Source organism: Medicago sativa, chromosome 6 (assembly GCF_051527215.1).
Source record: "Medicago sativa cultivar Bolivia chromosome 6, Bolivia_mono, whole genome shotgun sequence".
Classification (NCBI taxonomy): Eukaryota; Viridiplantae; Streptophyta; class Magnoliopsida; order Fabales; family Fabaceae; genus Medicago; species Medicago sativa.
The window spans coordinates 68,830,954-68,852,783 of NC_140754.1; the positions used below are offsets into that span (position 1 = coordinate 68,830,954).

At 37.6% G+C, this 21,830-nt stretch overlaps 3 protein-coding genes across 3 annotated transcripts; all 3 read right to left on the reverse strand.

Annotated features, from left to right (window-relative positions):
- Positions 1-4,606: 4,606 nt before the first annotated feature.
- LOC146916502 (uncharacterized) lies at positions 4,607-6,109 on the reverse strand. The gene has a single exon (XM_085721655.1). It carries the CDS (start codon positions 6,107-6,109, stop codon positions 4,607-4,609), a length of 1,503 nt encoding a protein of 500 aa, XP_085577781.1.
- A 639-nt stretch (positions 6,110-6,748) lies between these two features.
- On the reverse strand, positions 6,749-16,249 carry LOC146916503 (uncharacterized). The gene is made up of 4 exons (XM_085721656.1): positions 14,728-16,249; positions 7,700-8,946; positions 7,302-7,584; positions 6,749-7,257 (listed from the first exon to the last, which is right to left on the reverse strand). The coding sequence occupies exons 1-4, from the start codon at positions 16,247-16,249 to the stop codon at positions 6,749-6,751; spliced, it is 3,561 nt and encodes a 1,186-aa protein (XP_085577782.1).
- A 2,948-nt stretch (positions 16,250-19,197) lies between these two features.
- Positions 19,198-20,706, reverse strand: LOC146916504 (uncharacterized). Its single transcript, XM_085717001.1, has one exon. The coding sequence runs from the start codon at positions 20,673-20,675 to the stop codon at positions 19,620-19,622; it is 1,056 nt and encodes a 351-aa protein (XP_085573127.1). The 5' UTR covers positions 20,676-20,706; the 3' UTR covers positions 19,198-19,619.
- Positions 20,707-21,830: the final 1,124 nt, after the last annotated feature.

A 21,830-nucleotide genomic window follows, 5' to 3' on the forward strand; every position in this document is an offset into this window, starting at 1 on the left:
CCCTAGACAAAGAAACCCCAAAAGGTCTTAGTGCTGTTTTTCCATGTCTAGAAGAACAACCACCTTTAATCTTTACTAAGGGTCCATACGACTTAAGTTTCTTGAAGTCTAAGTTCAGAACGGAACCAAAAATTGGTGAAAATGACCCTTACATTGGCTGGTTAGACAAATTAGAAAAGAAAAAAGGTCAATTTTGGAAAGATATAGGAATCTTTGACCTTGTTCAGCTGTATAGGCAAGGACCTAAGTACCATAATGAACTGATAATTGCTGCCTTACATTTTTGGAACCCTTCAACAAACAGCCTCCACCTAAAATGCGGCATGCTTACGCCTACTCTGCTAGATGTCACAGGCATAACTGGCCTCAAACCTACTGGCCAAACCTTCGATCCTGATGACCATCAGTCAGAATTCTCTTTTGATTTTACCAGGCCTGCTTATGGTAACTTTGCCATAGACCATCATGACACTTCGACTACCGAAGTTTCTAACACATAACACATTGCCTTTTTAACTTGTTGGTTATCCAGGTTTATTTTCTGCTCAAGATCTATTCAGATCCCCAAGAAATTAACAACTTTAGCCATTCAATTACATGAAGGCAAAAACATTTGCCTAAGCAAACTTATTTTAGGATCTCTGTATGAAAACCTGAACCAAGCAGTGATCAATATTAAAGAATATTCATCTCGAGGAAGCCTCATTATCCCTGGTCTTATCTGGTTATTTCAATTATGGCTCTTGGCCACTTTTAGGACAAAACTGGCTGTTACACTTCCTACTCGTCTTAAGAAAGCATATGAAGATAGCCCTATCGAAGGCATAGGTTTGGCCATGCTCCAATATGGCAATAGGACTTCTCAAGACCTATTCTCTATTGCTTTTAATGCCCTTCTAGAGTGTGACACTTTTACTCCGGCTATGGCTCCATTTACTATCAGACTTCGAGGACCAACTTGGTTTAAGAAAGAATTTCCAGCAACTTCTGTCGAGGATGAGGCAGAAGTTAATGCCATTTGGGAAGCCTACTTAACTCCCACACTTCTGTCTAGCAGACTCACCACTAGTGGTCCTTATGGGTTATATGGCTACCAGCCAAATCACGTTGCCAGACAATTTGGGTTAGTTCAGCCTAAGCCTACTTCTTTGTTCCAAAGCATAGATGACCTGAGGCAACCAATGATAGAACACCTTTGGAGGTCAGCTTTACGCAAAGCTGAGAAGCGAACGCTTGTTTTCAAGCCCATTTCATTTGCTTTATCTACTTCATGTACTGAGGCATTCTTTCGATGGTGGCGAGACTATTATAAGCACCAGACCAATCGAGTGAATCCCGACAAACTGCTTCCTCAACTAATCCTTGCTTTTACCACTGTGCAGAACAGGACAAAGAAGAACAAAGGTACGCATATTCGAGAAATTCAAGCTTTTCAAAAATATTTCCAAACCACATATGACTCTTTGCATTTAAAACGGACAGTTAATTATGCTGCCCAAACTTTAAGGGATAAAATTTATGATAAACTTCCTTCGATGAAATTTCCACCTTACACTCCCAGTAAATATCTTTTTGCGTTACATTTTAAAATGAAATTTCCGCCACTGTCAACTAGTAAATTGGCGTTGGCTTTTAGGCCACCATATCCAAAATGGCTACCTTGTATTTCTTCACTGGGAATGAAACAACAATTAATAAAGAAAGATGAGGATAAAGTGACTGCATTGAAATGTGATCTATACACTTTTAGAGGTCATCTTGGCTTAGACCTTCCTCACATTCGAATCACTTCTCCAATAGGAATAGGTATGACATTATCAATCAATTTTCAAGAAAGAACAACCAATTTAGAAAGAAAAAACTATTGCCACTTATCTTGTATCTTGCCTTGCAGCTATTTCCTTGGATTCCACGGATGGAGATCAAAGTGATGATGAAGATGTCCCAAAGCCATCGAGGTTGAAATCAGGGAAAACATCAATGAAGAAAAGATCATCGAAATCAGAGAAGAAACAGATTGCACCCTCTCCTGAACCATCTCCCAAGGAGACCGAAGATCTTGGTCTTGAAGATCGCGTAAGTCCTATTCATCTTGATCTATTTTCAAGTATTACTTTATGTGATAATCTCTTATTGCTAATGTCTTTTCAGCCTGACTCTACTTCTGGGGCCATCGAAGTTACTACGACTTCAGAAATGCCAAAAACCAAAGAAGGCCGAAAGAAAAGGAAGCATAAAGTCCAAGAGATTACTGTTTAGACTACGCATACCGAGGGGTCTCCAGTCAAATCGAGCCCAAAAAGGAGAAAACAAGGTCACAAGAATTCAAATCCTAACAGCACTCAATCTTGTGTAGGTGATAATGTCTCGAAGGTAATTTATCGATTTAACGCCATACTTAACATATTTTATTTCATGTTATTTCAACAACCCCTTACAACATTCATTTCGTCCTTCAGGGTATCGAACATGGCATTGTTGATACATCTCAACAGGGTCAGCTTTTTTCAACTGATAAAGAAGTTCCAACTCCAATTGTTGAGGAAGAGGAAGGCGTTGAGACTAGCTCTCCTGATGTTGTTGTTACTTCTCCCAATCAGCCATCAAAAACACATGATGAGGGCTTAGATTCTGACAAGTTGATTGAAGAAGAAAGGCCAATTCTTGAGAAGAACGCCTCTGATCACATCGAGCCTTCATCGAAGAAAATTACGTCTCTGGCCAATTTAGATTTGGCGGAAGCCACCATAAGCCAAGAAGAATTCGATCGTCTTGAACAAGAGAACCCTCTAGACACCTTTGCTTTCTTGATGAAGAATGATGCGCTTTTCGCGAAGAGCAGTGGTAAATCTTCGAATGTTTCCACTGATGCTCCGTCAAAGACATCAAAAGAAAATCTCTTAGCGGAATTTTGAGACAAAGTCTTGAAAGTCAATTTATTGGAAGCTATCGAGCAAGATAAAAGCATTATTGATGAAGTGAAAGAATTGCTTCACAAACTGTGCGAGCTTCCTTATGGCTCTAAATTCCAAAATCTTTCTCAAATATTGGGGCCTCTTCTTGATAACATCAATCAAAGTTTTCAAGAAAAGAAGACTGATCAAGCCCAACTCGAAGAGCAAACACAACGTTGCGATCAGCTTTTGGCAGATATTTCCGCCTTTAATGTCAAATTTGAAGCCTTTAGACAAGAAACTCCAGTCATTCAACAGAAGGTAGAAGAGATCGATGCTGCTATTGCAAAATACAAGGCAGAAATCCATGCATTGGAAACCCAAAAGACCAACCTCTTAGACAAAGAAAAACTTATGAAACAAGAGGCTCATGCTGTCCTTCAAAAGGTCATGGAATCACAACGATCTCGACAGCAAATACAAGCCCTCACTGAAAATTGCCATGCTCTCGATGGAAAGCTTTCAGAATTCAAGAGCCAACTCGACAAACTTTTGTCTGAATTTATCATTTAGTACAAATGTTTTTGTAATAATTTTATTTTGAAATACTTTGTTCCTTTTTTATCTTTATTTTGTATTTCATGACGGTATCCTTACCGTTTAAATGACATTGACAGTTTTTATTTCTTAAAAATTTCACTTTGCCAAATTTATTGTCTTTAAAATATTGCCAAAATACTGTTCAGGAACAAGTTTCAAGAAAAAGTAATGATGAGAAGCTAAAAAGTTTCTTTTGTTTAACCAAATAAGTTAAACTAGCCTAGGAAACCGTAAAAACTTTCTTGTCAATTATGTTTTTAGAGGAAAATAAATAAGAGTAAATAAATAAACTTTACAACTTCCCTCTTTTTCCAAGGCAATCTGCAGTTATCAAAGCCACGTGTATGCATCTGTAAAGGTTAAAAAACCGTAAAAAAGTAACCCCTTCAACTTCTACCTTCATTATAAATACTAAACTCCTCTTGAAAGTTCTACATCTTCTTCCCATTCCCATTTCTTTGCAAACTTTTTCAAACTTTCTTTCAAGTTTTCTTTCCTTCAAAAAATGGATTTTCTGGGTGATGATCTTCTCATCAACATAGCTAAGAGGGTTGCTGAGCATAGTATGTACGACCTTTTTTACTTTCAAAGAACCAACAAAAGGCATGCAGCGCTTTGCAGGGATCCTATTGTCACCAAATCTTTTGGAAACAACTGCATTCGTCTTCTTACTGACTTGGAACCCTCCCATGAAAAACTTAATTTCATGGTGCGTCTATGGGATCATGGCAATCCTATGTTCTGCCTCCTCCGATGTTCTCAACAAATGTTGCATGAAACACCAAATCTTGGTACCACAGACCGTTTACTGAAGAATTCTGCTTCCTTTAAAAGTGCTGAATATTTCCAACTCCTCTTGAGGGCTCTTGGTCCACCTCCTTTGGACTATGAGGGGCTCCTCGAGGATTTCAGGGAGCTTTTGATGACCAGGCAGATGGAGCGCTATCGACTGGACATTCTTGGGGGCAGTACTCCTTTCAGATTCCGCTGTACTTGGTACAGGAGAGCCATGCCTGCAGGCCTGATGCGTCGACAATTTTGCAACAACCGGCTTAACTCATCCAGAATCATGTTCCAGTCCCATCAATCTTTCTTCATCTAAATCCACTAACTCATCCAGAATCATCCAGAAATTCATGCCAATTTTGGGGTTTACGCTTGGCTTTCCTTTTAACTATAGAAATAATATTTTTATTTGCTGCTTCAACTTGACCATTTGCTTGAGCATAATATGGTGTAGAAGTTAATAACTTAAAGCCTGTATTTTCAGCAATCCTTACCATCTTTCGACCAGTAAACACAGATCCTTGATCTGTAGTGATAGTTTCAGGAATGCCAAACCTGTATATGATATATTTTTGAATGAAACTTATCACTTCATCCTGTGTGACTTCCTTAAGTGGAATTGCCTCTATCCACTTGGTAAAGTAATCTATCCCTACTAAAATATATTTGTGGCCTTTCGATGATTTAGGTTTTACTTCCCCAATCACATCCAAAGCCCAACCTCTGAATGGCCATGGTTTGACTATCGAGTGCAGTTCACTTGCTGGCACACGTTGGATTCCAGCGTGCTCTTGGCACCCTTGGCAACCTTTGGCAAATTCTATACAATCTTTTAGCACGGTTGGCCAATATAATCCTTTTCGAAATAAAAGCCACTTCATCTTATGGCCCGCTTGATGCGTACCACATGTTCCACTATGAGTATTGGAAACGGCTAAATATGCCTCAGTTTCTCCAAGACATTTAAGTAAAACTCCCTCTGGAGTCTTTTTGAACAAATCGTTCCCCACAACCACGTAACTCAAAGCATTATATTTTATTTTTCGACAAGTTGTACCATCGGGATTTTCTAGATAATTAACAACGGGCTTTCGCCAATCATCATCAGATAAATTGTTGACAACCAAAATTTCGACCAAATTCGTACCTTGTACTTGTCTATGAGATGCTGCCATGCCCCCAAATTTTGGTGTTGACAATTTTCCAGGGAGAGATTCTTTCGAGCTGTGCTTATTTCGGATCTCGATTGGTTCCTGCTCTTGATCTTTCAAAACGTTATACCCAGAAGCTGCTTGAGCAAGGTGATTTGCTTCTTGGTTTTCCATTCGGGGAATGTGTTTTATTTCAACAGGGACAAAACATTTGAGTAGCGCATTTGCTATGGTGAGGTATAGAATTAAACCTTCCTTGACGCATTTGTATTCTTTGGCCAATTGTCTCAACACTAGTTCTGAATCTCCATTTATTTCGATATTTTTTGCCCCCAGTTCGAGTAAGATCTCTAAACCGGTAATTAAGGCCTCATATTCAGCCTCATTATTGGAACAAAATTGATTAATACGAAATTTATACTTAGTTATAGTGTTGTTTGGCGAAACAATCACCATCCCAATCCCGATGCCATTTTTATTACTAGACCCATCGAAATACAACTTCCAACACTGGTCCTCGATGCCCCCAGGCACTGGTTCTTCCACCGAATGATATGCAATAAAATCAGCCACAATTTGGCCTTTAACGGATTTCAAAGATTGATAAGTCAACGAATATTCCGTAAGTGCTAAAGCCCATTTTCCTACTTTGCTATGCAAAATAGGTTTTGACAACATATGTTTGATTATATCGAAATGAGAATAAACACAAACATCAAAAGGCTTTATATAATGCTTAAGTTTTGTACATGAGAAATACAAACAAAGACATAATTTTTCACTGGGGTGATATCTTGTTTCAGCATCATTCAATACCCTACTAAGATAATAAATGGCTCTTTCTACGTCATCTTCATCCTCTTGTGATAACATACGTCCCATAGTACTTTCAGATGTTGCTATATACAATTTCATCTTTTCATCTTTTAAAAGAGGTGATAAAATAGGAAGGTTCATCAAATAAGATTTGATCTCGTCGAAAGCTTTCTGGTGCTCTGGTTCCCATTTAAACACATCTTCCTTCTTCAGGCGAAGCAGTGGCGCAAATGCTTGTGTCCTGCCACTTAGGTTTGATATGAACCTTCTGAGAAAGTTGATTTTTCCCAACAAAGACTGCAATTCGTTCTTGGTCGAAGGGGCTTTAGTCTCTATTATTGCCTTGGTTTTGTTTTGATTGATTTCAATCCCCTTTTTGTGGACAACAAAACCTAGAAAATCACCTGCACAAACACCAAATGTGCATTTCAATGGATTCATTTTTAATCCATATTGCCGCAATCTTTCGAATGACCGGCGTAAGTGATCTAAGTGCCTATCTTATGATGAAGATTTCACCACAATGTCATCAATGTAGACCTGCATAAAGTCCTCTATGAAGTCATGAAACATCGAATTCATTGCTCTTTGGTATGTAGCACCAGCATTTTTTAGGCCAAATGGCATCACTAGCCATTCATAACAGCCTAATGCCCCCGGGCATCGAAACATTGTTTTAGAAATATCCTCTTCAGCAATAAAAATTTGATTGTAGCCTGAATAACCATCAAGCATACTTAGATATTCGAATCCTGCTGCTGAATCTACTAGCATTTCTGCTACAGGCATGGGATATTCATCTTTGGGAGTGACGAGATTTAAATCTCTAAAGTCAATGCAGACTCTTATCGTCCCATTTTTCTTTTTAACAGGCACTACATTTGCTAGCCAATCTACATACCTGGCTGCTCTAATGAAACCGCATTTCAAGAGTCTTTCGATCTCTTCTTTAATCTTTGGTAAGATTTGTGGTGCAAACCTCCTGGGAATCTGCTTCACTGGTTTCTTATCTAGTCGAATTGGCAATTTCAACTCTACCACTTTTCAACTCTACCAGGCATTTCATTGTAATCCCAAGCAAAACAATCTTTGTATTCTTTCAGAAGTTTGACGATTCGATCTTTGAACTCTTTGGGAATCTTGGCACTCACATAAGTGGGTCTTTTGACGGAGTCATCTCCCAAATCTACTTCTTCGAGAGGATCTTGCGCCTTCATCTTAACAGTTGAACCCATAGGATCTTCTTCGAAGCCCAAAGGTTCGTCGTCATATATACAATCCAGTTTTTGATCGTCAAGGAGGTCGTCAGTAGCATCTCCCACCGGAGTTTCGATCACCTCTTTTTGTGAAATATCGGCCTCTTTAGCCGTTTTGTGTTGAGTTTCGGCCACGTAGGCCGTAATTTTATCCCAAAAATTGGGCTTAATCATGGATCCCTTTTCGATATCTCACCCCTTTGGTGAGACTGCATACTCCATCGATGTCGTCAGTAACCTTCCTGTATGCTGAAGTTCTTGTTCTAAGTACATCTTCTTCTTTGAGGGGAGCTTCTCTATGATTTACCATTATGTAGTCATGATCCATGAGCTCTCTTTCCCATACAAAACCATCTGGATGCAGTTTCATAGTGCACACTTCATCTTCTGAAACTACATATTTGGGTCCCAAAGAAAGGACTGGAGAAATATTGACAAGTTGTTTATCGAAATTCTTCTTGGTGATTGTATTAACTTCAGCCAAAAAATAACTTTGATCGGCCTCTATATTTTCTACCAGACCATCTTCTCTCCATATAGCAATCCTTTGATGCACAGTAGAAGGCACTGCCCCCACACCATGGATCCATTCCCTGCTTAACAACACATTGAAGTTAGCCTTAGACGGGACTATCATAAACGTAGTTGTTCTTTTCACACTTCCAACTATCAAATCAACTTCGACAGCCCCAAGGGAATTGCCAGTCGTTCCTTCGTAATTGGTGAGAACAATGTTATGTGGTTTTAAATCAGAATCAACAAGCCCGATTTTTCCTAAGAAAGATTGGGGTATCAAATTAACAGTGGCACCTCCATCCACCAATACTTTATTCACTCCTACGCCATTTATCTTGGCTTGGATAAATAAAGGTTTAAGGTGATGCATCATCGAGATATCAGGCCTTTCGAACACTGCATGTTGATCTTCGACACAACCATTGTTCATAACATAATAGCACAATGGCTTGTGAATAGCCATTTCCTTAGTGAAATCACTTTCCACTTCATTTACCTCAGAAGGTACATCATATTCAACTGGTAGCACTGACACAACATTACACACTATATCGAGACTTGGGTCGGATTCAGAGAAATTTGAAGTCATTTCCTCGTCCTCCTTTGGAAGGTCTTCTTTCAAAGTTGACAAAGGAGGAAATATTCTCTCGGTGGCTGGTCTTTTGACCATTTCGAAAATAGTTTCTTGTTTCTTTTCCCTTTTCTCAACATTGGTGACGTCTTTCGAAGTACTTGCCTTCTTCTGGCGTTGATACCTTCGCCATTGTCTTTTTGTCATGGGCTTCTTACCCTTGTAGTTATTGTTGTAGGCATACTTATTGGAATTCGATGTCTCCTGTTGATGAGACGTTGTAGCCACTCTTTTCACCCATTTCGTTGGTGGAGCGGAGTAACCAGATTTCTTGCCCCCAGAAAAGACCCAAGTATCTGTAGGAGCCTTTGAAGGAGGATTGAAAGTCCGCCTGTGATTTTTCCTGGATTCTTCTCTTAAGTTTTCATCTTATAAGGAACTCCTCGTTTGTTGAAACCGAATTTTGGACGATTATCAACCCATCCCCCTTTCCATTTAGTTTGGGGTTGAAATCCCTCGATGGATTTTGCAGCTTCTTTATCGAAAACTGCGCTGCACCTTAGGCAAAGCATGGCGTGTGCATTGGAAATTTTGCACCTGTTGAGAAAATCAATTAAATCTTCCTCAGCCTTAGGATATGCCACTTTCATTTTTTCAACAAACTGGTCTTCAGGAACTGATGACATCCTGTCATTACGTAATTTTAGGGACTTATTGTGACATTTTGATAGAGTTCTCATGCAATTTATACTGTTCTGGAGTGCAAAAAGCTTAAAATTTGAAGTCTGTTCGAAGGAAATCGCGCCACGCCAATTTCAAGCCGTGCTGCGATTTTTGAAGCAAAATTACACACTTCCTGTAAAGAGGAAATCACGGCACGGCATTATACAAGGCGCGGCGCGATTTTGATGGGTCAGGCCCATGACTTCTATAAATACTGCACTCAATCTGAAGAACAAGGGTTACGATTTTGGAGAGCAAAGTGCGATTTTGAGACATCGGAGACGGCTAGAAGGGCGATTTCTTCATCCTTTTACCAATTCATGTATGTTTTAATTATTTCATTGATTATGCTATTTGTAAACTCGATTATGAGTAGCTAAATCTCTTAGAGATTAGATCCGAGATGAATCTTTGTAACCCTAATTGACACATGTTGCTGTGAAACTCTATTTTGTTTATGAATTCAATTCTAGTTTATTCAATTCAATTGTTCTTAATGCTTTTTATATCTTGATCACATATAACTTGATTTCGTGAGAATGAATGACCACTGACCATGGCTTTCAACTTAGACCTAATTGAATTGTTCTAATAAACAGGGTTAGTCTAGGAATAGATAATCGTTTGTTAGTGATAATAGGTTAACGTTCGGTAAAACCTTCAAGAATTATTAGACCACCTAAGGAATTAGGGGTTGTAGTTTAAGAAGAGGGTCCTAACTCAAGGGATTGATTAGGGCTAATTTGTTAATCATCGTAAACTAGAAGAGGGTTCATAACAAATAGGTGCAGTAGACCAATTAGGGGAACTTAGAGGATTCGACGGATCTGATCTCATCTTTCTCTCCATATTTTCTTAATCAACTTTATTTCTGTTTCTTGATTTAATTAAAATCAAACCAAATCTACTGCCTAGTGGCAAAACAAAATAAATTTTATACATCCTAATTATATAACGAAATTGAATTATTGAAGTTAAAAACAGTCCTCGTGGGATCGATATTTTTACTACTTCGATAGTATTTGGTGCACTTGCCAAACGTCTATCAAGTTTTTGGCGCCGTTGCCGGGGACTGTTGAGTCATTTCAATTTGGCAATTACGTTATTATTTAGGATTTCTGTCTTTTATATTTTTGTATATATATATATATTAAAAAAAAATATTATGCTCTTTGTTTTCTTCTCATTGTACTGTGCTACTGAAAAGTTTATCCAAGTTTTGCAGCTATGATAGACAGGTTACTCCTCTATGACACAGAAGAGATTGCTAAGTTGCAGTATGAAAAATATATGCTATCTTTTAAGATCAAAATTTTGGACAACAAAATCTCGAGTTGTGGTCATTATGAGGCAAATCAACCAGGTAGTGATGATGAAGGGAAGAAAGAGGTGATCAACATCGATTACAATACTCAACTTCAGAATATTTTAGATGATTTCTTGGTGTCAAATCAAGTTTTATTTGAAAAGTTTGATGTTCAGTGTGGTGATCTTGTTGAGAAAGCACATGAGTCTCAGAGGAAGCTGGTTCAGATGGAGATTGAGTGTCACAAGGTTGAGGTGGAAGAAAAACCCAAAGTGAGGAGTGTTGATATTTTCCCGAAGTCTGAACCAATGGAGGTTGAGGAAATCACTCGTGTGCAGATGGATGCACGTCTTTCTCTACGGTGGGAGAGCTTAAACTCTAAAGGTTTAACGGTGAGATCATGGGAGCATCTACTTCTTTGCTACAAATTCATGGAATTCCTACCAAACAAGAGGAAGAAGAAGGATGATGTGTTCTTTCTGACATATTTGCCACCCTAACAGTGGTTGAAGCGTCAAGCTCAATGACGTAAAAGAAAGCGCTTGGTGGGAGGCAACCCACTATTTATTTTTCAGGTATGATTTTATTGCTTTCAAATACAAAAACACAAAAATATTTTTCTTTTCTTTTTAATATGAGGCAGGAAAGTTTTTAAAAAAAAAAAAAAATTGTTCAAGTATACCTCCTACCAAGAAAATCATGCAAGGTACTGATGTCTTGCATGATTCTCTCCTCAAAAGTTTTTCAGAAATTAAAGGAACTCAGGCATTTTTCAAGAAAACAAAAATTTTGGCCTGAGGAAGCAAAACATGCTCCCTGTTTGACCGAAATCGCGCCGCGCCTGTTTATGGCCGCGGCGCGATTTTCACAAGCAAAGAACCAAACTCCCTGTTTTGAGGAAATCGTGGCACGCCTGATATTAGCCGCGGCGCGATTTTCCTCCTCAGCTTATAAAAACCTCACTATTCATCATCATTTTCATTCCATTTTTCCTACTTTTCTCTACCAAAAATTTCCCTAGACTTCCCATTCACGAATTTTTCCCATCTTAATCTACCTTATCACTTCCTAGACATCATCAAACCACAATCCAATCACAAATTCATCAATCCAAACCATTATCATTCACAATCCATCATAATTTTCCCAAACTTCACAAAACTTCCTTTTCACCATCTTCCTTAACCACAAATGGCCTCCAATCCATGAAACACCCGCTCAAAGAAAGCCACCAACCCCAAGCCATCCACAAGCAAAGCCAAACGCCCTCGTACCGCATCCGAACCACCCGAAAACGTCATTCATTTTATCAATGACCAAGCCCAAGAGTTCCACAAAGCCATGAAAAGTTTTGAAGTTGTGGGGGAGAGGAAGTTTGAATTCACAAAGCTTGTGAATTATCCGTTCTTTGAGGCTGAGTTACGAAGGAGAGGGTGGACGAAGTTGAATGAGATGATCGATGAAGCGAACAACAAAACCGTGATCGTCGAATTCTTTGCAAATGCACGGGTTTCCGATACACCCTTTCAATCTTTTGTTTGGGGCAAGATCATTGATTTCAGCCCTGAAGCCCTTAATGCATTGCTGAATGTTCAACCGCCGGAGGAGTGTTGGGTTGAGAAACTGAGGAGGGAAATCACTGACGATTTCAATGCCACCAAGCAAGATCAAGGGGATGGCATCTTTGAAGGATTGAGGACACCGGGGGCTGGACACTCGGATGATGATGTGAACATGGGCTGATCTACTGATGGATTAGCATTTTCTGCTTTGTATTTTATTTTCAGTCATTTTTCTTTTGATGTATTTTCTTTATTTTCTTTTTAATGTCGAAGTCCATTGAACTATTTCCCTATTGTAATTGCTCCTGCACTTGTTTTTTATTAATGAATTTGTTTTGTTTCATGTGACCTATTCCAGTTTAGTAACAGTTGTTTGATGAAACGGTATTCCAAAAGTTCTAAAGGAGGGGTGACTTGATTCAAAGGCGAAGTGTACGGCGTTGCTAGGTAGTCACATACTCCCAGAAATCTCAGCCATAAGGTTCATTGCCAAATCTTGTTTTTCAATTTACTTATATTTAGATTAGTTTTCCATGCAACTACATTTCTAGAACTTGCATTGTTTCTCTATTATTGATTGGTCTTTGTCAATTACACACTGAGGCAAAAGTGCTTGGTCCTGTGAGCCTTTTTGAAGCCTACCCTGTTTTAATTCGTTGAATTTATCCTTTCTTAACCAATTTTGAGCCGGTAGGATTAGAACTTTTTGTTCGGTGACAAACTACATTACAAGCCTAGAGACTTTTAGGACTTATCCCTTAATGTATTTTCTGAGTTAAGGCATTGTAGTATGTTGCTAAAGATTAAGTTTGGGGTTGCTATTGGAATTTGCAACCAACTAAGTTTGGGGTGGGGGTACTAGAGAATTAGAGAACAAAAATGAAAGAAATATGAAATTGACATGCAAAATACACACAAAAATGGTGTATCAAAAAAAAAAAAAAGAAATTGAATGATGAAAAAGGGACAAAACATTTAAAATCCGAGTAACTTCAAACTCGATTGTCCCTAAATGTTAAAAATGTTCTCTAGTACCTTTGCATTGATTGTATTTCCACAAGGTGAATGATTGAAGGATTGAATGTTGTGCTTTAACTTCCGCAGGAATGCCTAACTCAAATTTTGTGTAGCCTACTTATCCAAATATATCCCACCTTTCACCTAAGCCCCGTTATAACCCTAAAGACCTCAAAAGTGTGTAATGATATTGACTTTGATTGATATTTAGAAACTTTTCAAGCGTATGGTAATATGTAGACCTGCATGTCGACTGGTAGAACCCTGTTTCAATTTGATGCGAGGAGTTGTGAATTGGTGGATGCGAACAAGTCAAACTAGCTCATCTTTAGCTAGAAGGAGAATGAACTTTTGGGTACTATCGTTTTGTCAGGTAACTGTTATTTTACTGTCATTTGTCACTGTTGCAAGCAAATTCCTTGAGGACAAGGAATGGTTTAAGTTTGGGGTTGTGATGACATCCTATCATTACGTAATATTAGGGACTTATTGTGACATTTTGATAGAGTTCTCATGCAATTTATACTGTTCTGGAGTGCAAAAAGCTTAAAATTTGAAGTCTGTTCGAAGGAAATCGCGCCACGCCAATTTCAAGCCGTGCTGCGATTTTTGAAGCAAAATTACACACTTCCTGTAAAGAGGAAAACGCGGCACGCCATTATACAAGGTGCGGCGCGATTTTGATGGGTCAGGCCCATGACTTCTATAAATACTGCACTCAATCTGAAGAACAAGGGTTACGATTTTGGAGAGCAAAGTGCGATTTTGAGACATCGGAGACGGCTAGAAGGGCGATTTCTTCATCCTTTTACCAATTCATGTATGTTTTAATTATTTCATTGATTATGCTATTTGTAAACTCGATTATGAGTAGCTAAATCTCTTAGAGATTAGATCCGAGATGAATCTTTGTAACCCTAATTGACACATGTTGCTGTGAAACTCTATTTTGTTTATGAATTCAATTCTAGTTTATTCAATTCAATTGTTCTTAATGCTTTTTATATCTTGATCACATATAACTTGATTTCGTGAGAATGAATGACCACTGACCATGGCTTTCAACTTAGACCTAATTGAATTGTTCTAATAAACAGGGTTAGTCTAGGAATAGATAATCGTTTGTTAGTGATAATAGGTTAACGTTCGGTAAAACCTTCAAGAATTATTAGACCACCTAAGGAATTAGGGGTTGTAGTTTAAGAAGAGGGTCCTAACTCAAGGGATTGATTAGGGCTAATTTGTTAATCATCGTAAACTAGAAGAGGGTTCATAACAAATAGGTGCAGTAGACCAATTAGGGGAACTTAGAGGATTCGACGGATCTGATCTCATCTTTCTCTCCATATTTTCTTAATCAACTTTATTTCTGTTTCTTGATTTAATTAAAATCAAACCAAATCTACAGCCTAGTGGCAAAACAAAATAAATTTTATACATCCTAATTATATAACGAAATTGAATTATTGAAGTTAAAAACAGTCCTCGTGGGATCGATATTTTTACTACTTCGATAGTATTTGGTGCACTTGCCAAACGTCTATCAGGAACCATTGCATTTTCAGATCGATGATCTTCAGCAACCATTTCGTTTCCAGTTTTTAAATTTTCATTCGAAACTGGGTCCAAGGAATGGGATTCAGTGCTAAATTCCTCTGAGATATCTACCATGTTTATGGCGACCACATCAGCGTACATTGAGTCAGCTTTCTTCAAAGGATCTGCATCTATTTGCATTGGCTGTTTGGTTTTATCTCCAAATGTCAGCCTTCCCTCATCGAGAGCTTTTTGCACCGAGTCCCTGAAACGTGTACAACGAGATAAATTATGGCCTAAAAAACCATGAAATTTACAAAAACCCCGCTTCTTCCTTTGTTCTAAAGGGGGAAGTTTCATATTTTTTGGCACCAAAATTATGCCATCTGCAACTAACTGATCAAAAATCTCTTCACATTTAGAAACATCGAAAGTATATGTTTTAGGAGGGTATTTGTCATTTTTAGGCTCTTCAGGATTTCTTCCATTCGATGGTCTTAACAATTTACATGTATAAGGCGGTCCATCTTTTAGTTCTGCCAGGTTAATCTCATTTTCTTCGACAGTATCGGATCCCCAATTGAATTCAGGGTCACTGTCTCCTGCATCTACATAGGCGACTTTTTCCCTTTTAGGGAATTTGTTCGTCCGGGCTTTTTCAGCCTTAAGCCTTTCGACCTGTCGAACTCTATCCGCTAATTGCGCCATGTCTCTAAGATATTGGGTATCCAATTTCTTTCGAACAGAGTAGTCGAGACCACCAGCAGCCATTTCGACCAATTCATGTTTGGGCACTGAAGTAAAACATCTGGCCTTGAGAAGACGGAATCTATTCAAATAATCATCGATTGATTCATGCGTCCTCCGACGAACACTGGCCAACTCCTTCAAACTGATTTTAGACTGGCCCATGTAAAATTGTTCATGAAAGGCCTTTTCTAATTGATTCCAACTATAAATGGAATGAGGAGGCAACGTAGTGAACCAAGTAAAAGCATTTTTCGTCAAAGAACTTGGAAAATATTTTAATTTCAAGTTTTCATTGTTTGCCATTTCACCCGCCTCCATCAAATATCGAGCAATATGTTCGACTGTTGACTCATTGGTTTCCTCAACAAACTTAGTAAATTTGGGGACTTTCCAATTCCTTGGTAAGTCAGTCTCTAAAACATTTTCAGATAAAGCTGACACAAAATTTGGCCTATGTAAACCCATATTAAAACCATTATGGGCCAACAGAGTCTCAACAACATTCACTATGTTATTATGGCCCTCATAATTGTTTCGACGGGCTTGCATGACCACTTGGTCCGCATCTTGGTGCCTGTTGACCACTATTGGTACTCTTTCTGGTTCCTCCTGAACTGGCTGTTGTAACCTTGGTGGTTGTGTTTGAGTTTCAGGCACTTGATTATTCTGACTAACTGCAGGATTTTCTACCGATCCAACGTTCGGGTTTCGGTTCACAGGTCTGTGTGCGGCAGGAGCGCCTAAGAAATCGGCTATCCGCTCCATCTGGGCAGACAATGCCTGGTAACTATTATTCGTGTCTCAAATCAAAGGATTAATCACTGCACCCATCTGTTGTGTCACCAGATCAGCCATTTCATGATTGGCTTCATCCATCTGTTGCCTTAAGGCCATCATGGATGCATTGGTTAAGGATTGCTGGGGTGTTGTGAACGGAACGCTCACCCCAGGAACGAACGGTTGGGGAATCGGTACGTTCAAACGTTCGGAATACAAGGATGGATTCGTATGTAGGCCTTGCATCATGGAGGTTGGCATGCCGTACTGCAAATTTCGACGACTTGTGCCAGGATTAAAGAACCCTTGGTTCGACGCACTGGGGATGGCCTGCGAAGTCTGGGCGGCCAATGTAAACGCTGGAACAGCCTGAGTATTTCTTGCGGCCGATGCAACCGCTGGAATGGCCTGACTCGTTTGCGTGGCCATCGTCGATTCGACTGGCTCTAATACGGTCGCCATGGTACTTGTTGGGATTGCTTGCGTACCAACAGATAATGCAGGTGGGTTGGTTGTTGTTGTTCCTGATGAACTAGCGGCGTTCGATGCCGCTATGTCTGGGGTAGGGGAAGGACGCGACATTTCAGGAAGTTGCTTTTTACTTCTTAATGGCATGCACAACACAAACCAACAACATTGATCAAATAAATCTTAACAGGAAATTTCTAACAAAGAAGCACAAAAAGGTCCCACTGGGCGTGCCAATTTGTTTACACTGATTTTTGGTAAACAACCGCTGGTTTAAAAATAGTTACTTGCAAGATCAACCAATAAATCTTAAGAGCATATTTGTGCTTCGTTATTTTGCAGAAAATTGCTATTATTCTTTGAAGAACTTTAAAAACAACATATAAGTAAAATAATCGAATTCATCAATCCAATTGAACTCAATTGAAATGTGTTAAATAAGACAATATTGAATTGCTTAAAAGAAATAAGTAAAAAATGCAGATAAATTGTTCAAAAGAACAAGTAAAAATGCAGAGACTTTTAAGAAAAAGAACGTAAATTGCATTGAATGAATGTAAATCGGTACACAGATTCATACATTGCAACTTGTAACTCGTTTCTCGCTTCCATACAGATAATTTGAGTGTAAGTTTTGTATGATTGAATTGTGACCACTTTTTTATCAGAAAAACTACTATTTATACAAATAGGAATAACTGCCTAAATTCGAATTCAAACTTGTAACTATAAAAAACTAACAAGTCTTATCTATTAAATTTGAATTCCGAACGCGCTTTTGGAGATGTCCTTACCCAAAAAGGATAAGACAAGGTTAACCTACACCTTTTTTTTTTTGAAAAGGCTGGTTAACCTAGACCTAATCAAAGCTTGATACATTTCATCAAATTCATTAGCAAATAGCGGAAATTCTTAGGCCAATAATGAGGTTAATAAAATTCGCCACTCAACAAATCTTTTTGGAAAACTACACATTAATCCAACAAGACAAACTTTTTGCTCCCACAATTATAACAAAATAAAGAAAATTCTTAGGCACTCAATTTTTCTTTTGGAACTGCAACCATCTTCCCTCGATCTCCAGTAACTGTAGGCATAAAAAAAAAAAAAATCAACAGTGACTTGATTGAGAAGTAAAGACCCAGCAGGTAAATACCAGAACTTCGATATTTGGCTAAATAATGACTTCTGATCCGATTTATATATACCCACATCAAATGTTTTATTAGAAGGATACAAACACATTCCACACAACTTGATTTTACAATTCTATCAAAACTGAACGCAATATATATGAATTTCTGGCGTATACAATTAAATTATGAAATATTTTTGACCTGTTTTTCCATGAAATTTTTATCAGAGTTCCTCATAAGCATCAAGTTTAAGAAATAAGGCATTCATCATTTACTCTTATATTTTGTAACAAGAAGATAATGCCTTAATGATTTTGTCCAAGTTATATGACCTTTCTACCAAATAGAAACATATGCTACAACAGCCAAGGCAGAATCAACACTTCCTAAATTGAAACTGCGGAAATAAATATGCTACAACAGCCAAGGCAGAATCAACACTTCCTAAATTGAAACTGCGGAAATAAAACTGATCTGAATGCCTTTATTTGTTTTCTACTGAGTAACATATACAACTATACAAGAATGATAATAGGACACACCTATATGAACGCATACGGATCACTGAAAATGTTTAATTCAGTTTCTTTTAAGTTTTGCTTTGGTTCATCGATCTTTATAAGAAGTGATTGAGGATAAGCCTGTGATGGATGTCATGCCTAATAATTGATATTTATCTAACTCTTAAATTACCTGATTTAATCTAGTTTCTAATATTGTTTTTACCCTTGTTATGCCAAATAATTAAATTCATCTACAAAAGCACTCTAAAGCTCAAGTTAAACAGAATTATGAGAAAAAATTCAAGAACCTAATAACAAGGATTACCACTCTATGCAAAGGTTTAAGGATCACTGATTCAGTTACCTTGTTACTTCAAATATGTAAATTACATGAAATTTGTGATCTGTTATGAGAAATATCCTAATTACTTAAAAAAAATTGATCTCTTACGAGTTTCAATATAAGTTTTGATATAATTACTTCAAATATCTAAATTTACATGAAATTTGTGTAATGAGTTGTTAGGCCTTATAATTAAGTCAAAGAGTGATGACAAATTGAACTAGAGTTGGTAGTGATGACAAATTGAACTAGAGTAATGAGTTGTTAGGCCTTATAATTAAGGCCTTATAATTAAGCAAGGAAAACAAATCAAACATAAGCTAATAATTCAAACAACAACAAACAAACGAAAGAGTGATGACAAATTAAACTAGAGTTGGTAGTGAAAAGACATTAGAATCATACACTACAATATTATTTAGGGAATTATAACGAGTAAATGCAAGTTTGTAAGTTTACAGTTTAAAAAACTAATTTCTCAGAAAAGTAAATCTTAAAACAAAAACAACTTACAGAGTTCAAACTTCAGCATAGCGTTTTTAGATTACCAGCAAAGAAGGCATCCATGACGCAAAAAGAATTTCCTACTTATCTCACTTAAATCTGAATTTAAATCACCCAAATAAATCTCTCTAAGTTGTGTGCAGTTTTCTACCACATGTTTAACTCCTTTCTTTGTGACCCTTACACATTTTCTCAGTAATAGTTTCAAAAGCCGACAACAATTCTTTGTGATAGCATAGAGTGTTTCATCATCAGACAAGTTCAACACCTCCAGCTGGGGAATTACAAACTTTATTCTAAGTAGCTTTACACTTGAACATCCGGCTAAGTTCAAATGCTTAATCTTATCACATCACCTGAAAACTTGACAAAATCCTTCAGATATGTTATTATTAGAATATAAGTCAAGCAAGCAGCTGCAAATTAGGAAAAAAGGAAGCTAATCTTATAATATTTTCACCCAAATAGAGAGACTTTAATTGAGGGTATACACCAGAATTCTCTACACTCTCCGTCCCAATAGCTGTGTTTTGCATTTCGATCTCACTAAGCGAAGGACAATTTCTTACGAGGGAAAACAAGGCTGATTCTGTGAGCCTTGAACAATTATTAAGGTTTATAGAAACCAAATCACCAAGAAACAAAGAGAACCCGGCAACATGTGTATCTTCAAGAAAAAAAACGCATTCCAATTTCAAATGTTGAATAAATCGACAATTTGATAACAGAGAGTGAATTCCGTTAATGAAATCAGTTTGATTGTTGACCATCTGACGTCTTGATAACAGAGAGTCAGTTCCATTCTTGAAATTAGTTTGAAAATCGGAAATAGGGTTACTGATTTCGATGTTGAGTTCTTTGAGCATTGGGAAACAATCGGCAATGAGTAACAAGTCATTTTTGTAGAGAAAGTCGATAGAACAAGTGAGAGAGGTCAAAGTTGTTATGTTTTGGGAGAAAACTCGCAACCCGTCAGCGGGAAAGATGCTTTCGCCGGAGAGAACGATCGAATTGAGTTTCTCTAATGAGAAAATGTCTTCGCCTGTGAAAACGAGAGATGTGAGTTTCTTCAACGGGAAACTAGAGATTAAGCGAAAAATATTGTCGATGTCACAAAAACCATCCAACTCGCGGTCCTCGTAGTCGAGCGTAATGGAAGTGAGGTTGGGGAACCTTTTGAGTAGGTGTTTGAGGAAAGGGACTGTTGAGGGATAGACAGTGAGTGAGAATCGGAGACTGTTGGTTATGGAGAGGAATTGTTTGGAGACGAGAGATAGAGAATTCAAATAGTAACCAAAGTGGTTCTTAACAAAGAATTTGAAAATATATTCCCAACAGTCATCAGGTAAATTCTCAACCATTTGTTGTGAAGAAGAATTGAGAGAAGATGTTCTCTTCTTCTTTTTAACTGGAATTTCTGGTGAAGATTTTAGGGAAGAAGTTATTTTCTTCTTTTTCATTGAATGGTAAGAGCGATGCAAATAGAAGATACGAGAAAGTGTTTCAGGGTTTCGGATCAACAGAGTACTAGGGTTAGTTTGTTTGTAAAGTAAATTACTGTTATTCCTTCTCTATTTATATGAAACTAGTAAATGGGCTTTCACGGTGGACTCAATTTCATGTGAGAGAAGTACTTTTGCAACACGATCAAAGGAGAAACCTGGCAGATTTTTTTACAAATAGAAAGCTTGCAATTATGTTTTGGTGTGCGATTAAGGCAGATTTTTTCTTTAATAACTGCCACCGTGTGTGATTATTAGTGGGTAAGGCACTTTTTTTTTGTTAATAACTACCATCAAGTAAGGGCATTTTGGGATTAAAAAAAATGCTACACCAAAAAATAGTATTTCCTTTATTAATAGAAGATATAGATATATATAGTATAGATGTAAAATGTTAAACTTGTATGACACAATACAGAAGAAAAGAAATATAAAAGAAAACTTCCCTTAAGCTAAAACACATGCATCCTTTAATTAACTTTTGGCTAAATTATACTTTTCATCCCCTAAGTTTCAAAATGTTGCGATTTTGGCCCCCTATTAAAAAAAATGAAAATTTGGCTAATTTCGTCCCATAATTGCTGAGAACAGGCCAAGTGTCCCAAAAAAGGGACCATAATCGCAACTTTTTGTAAAAATTAGGCTCAAAAAGCATATTTCTCTTATGTTAGGGGTCAAAAGATCATATTTTCCTAAACATGGAGGATCACTTTTGCCATTTTTTTAATAGAGTGCCAAAACCGCAACATTTAAAAATTAAGGGGCGAAAAGTGATGTTTGCCAATCTATGAGATTAAGCTAAAGCAGCCACAGGGCAACTCTCCTTTGGCAAGTTATTGGCGCTGAGCTCTTTTTACTTGCTAGGAGAGAGGTGCCCTATTGTTGATTAGCTTATTGATGGACTTTTCTACCTGAATTGTGCCATTGGTTTGTGAGACTTTAGAAACTTTTATAGCAACCAAGATGGAATAACACAATGAAACATTGGCATATATTTGTGGGTTATACTATGGATATCCAAAAACAGTTGTATTCTTTGGCACTTTTTTTAAATATGCTCTTTTTTTTGGTTTATTCCTCATTAATTGGCTTTTTTGGTCCATCCTCCCAATT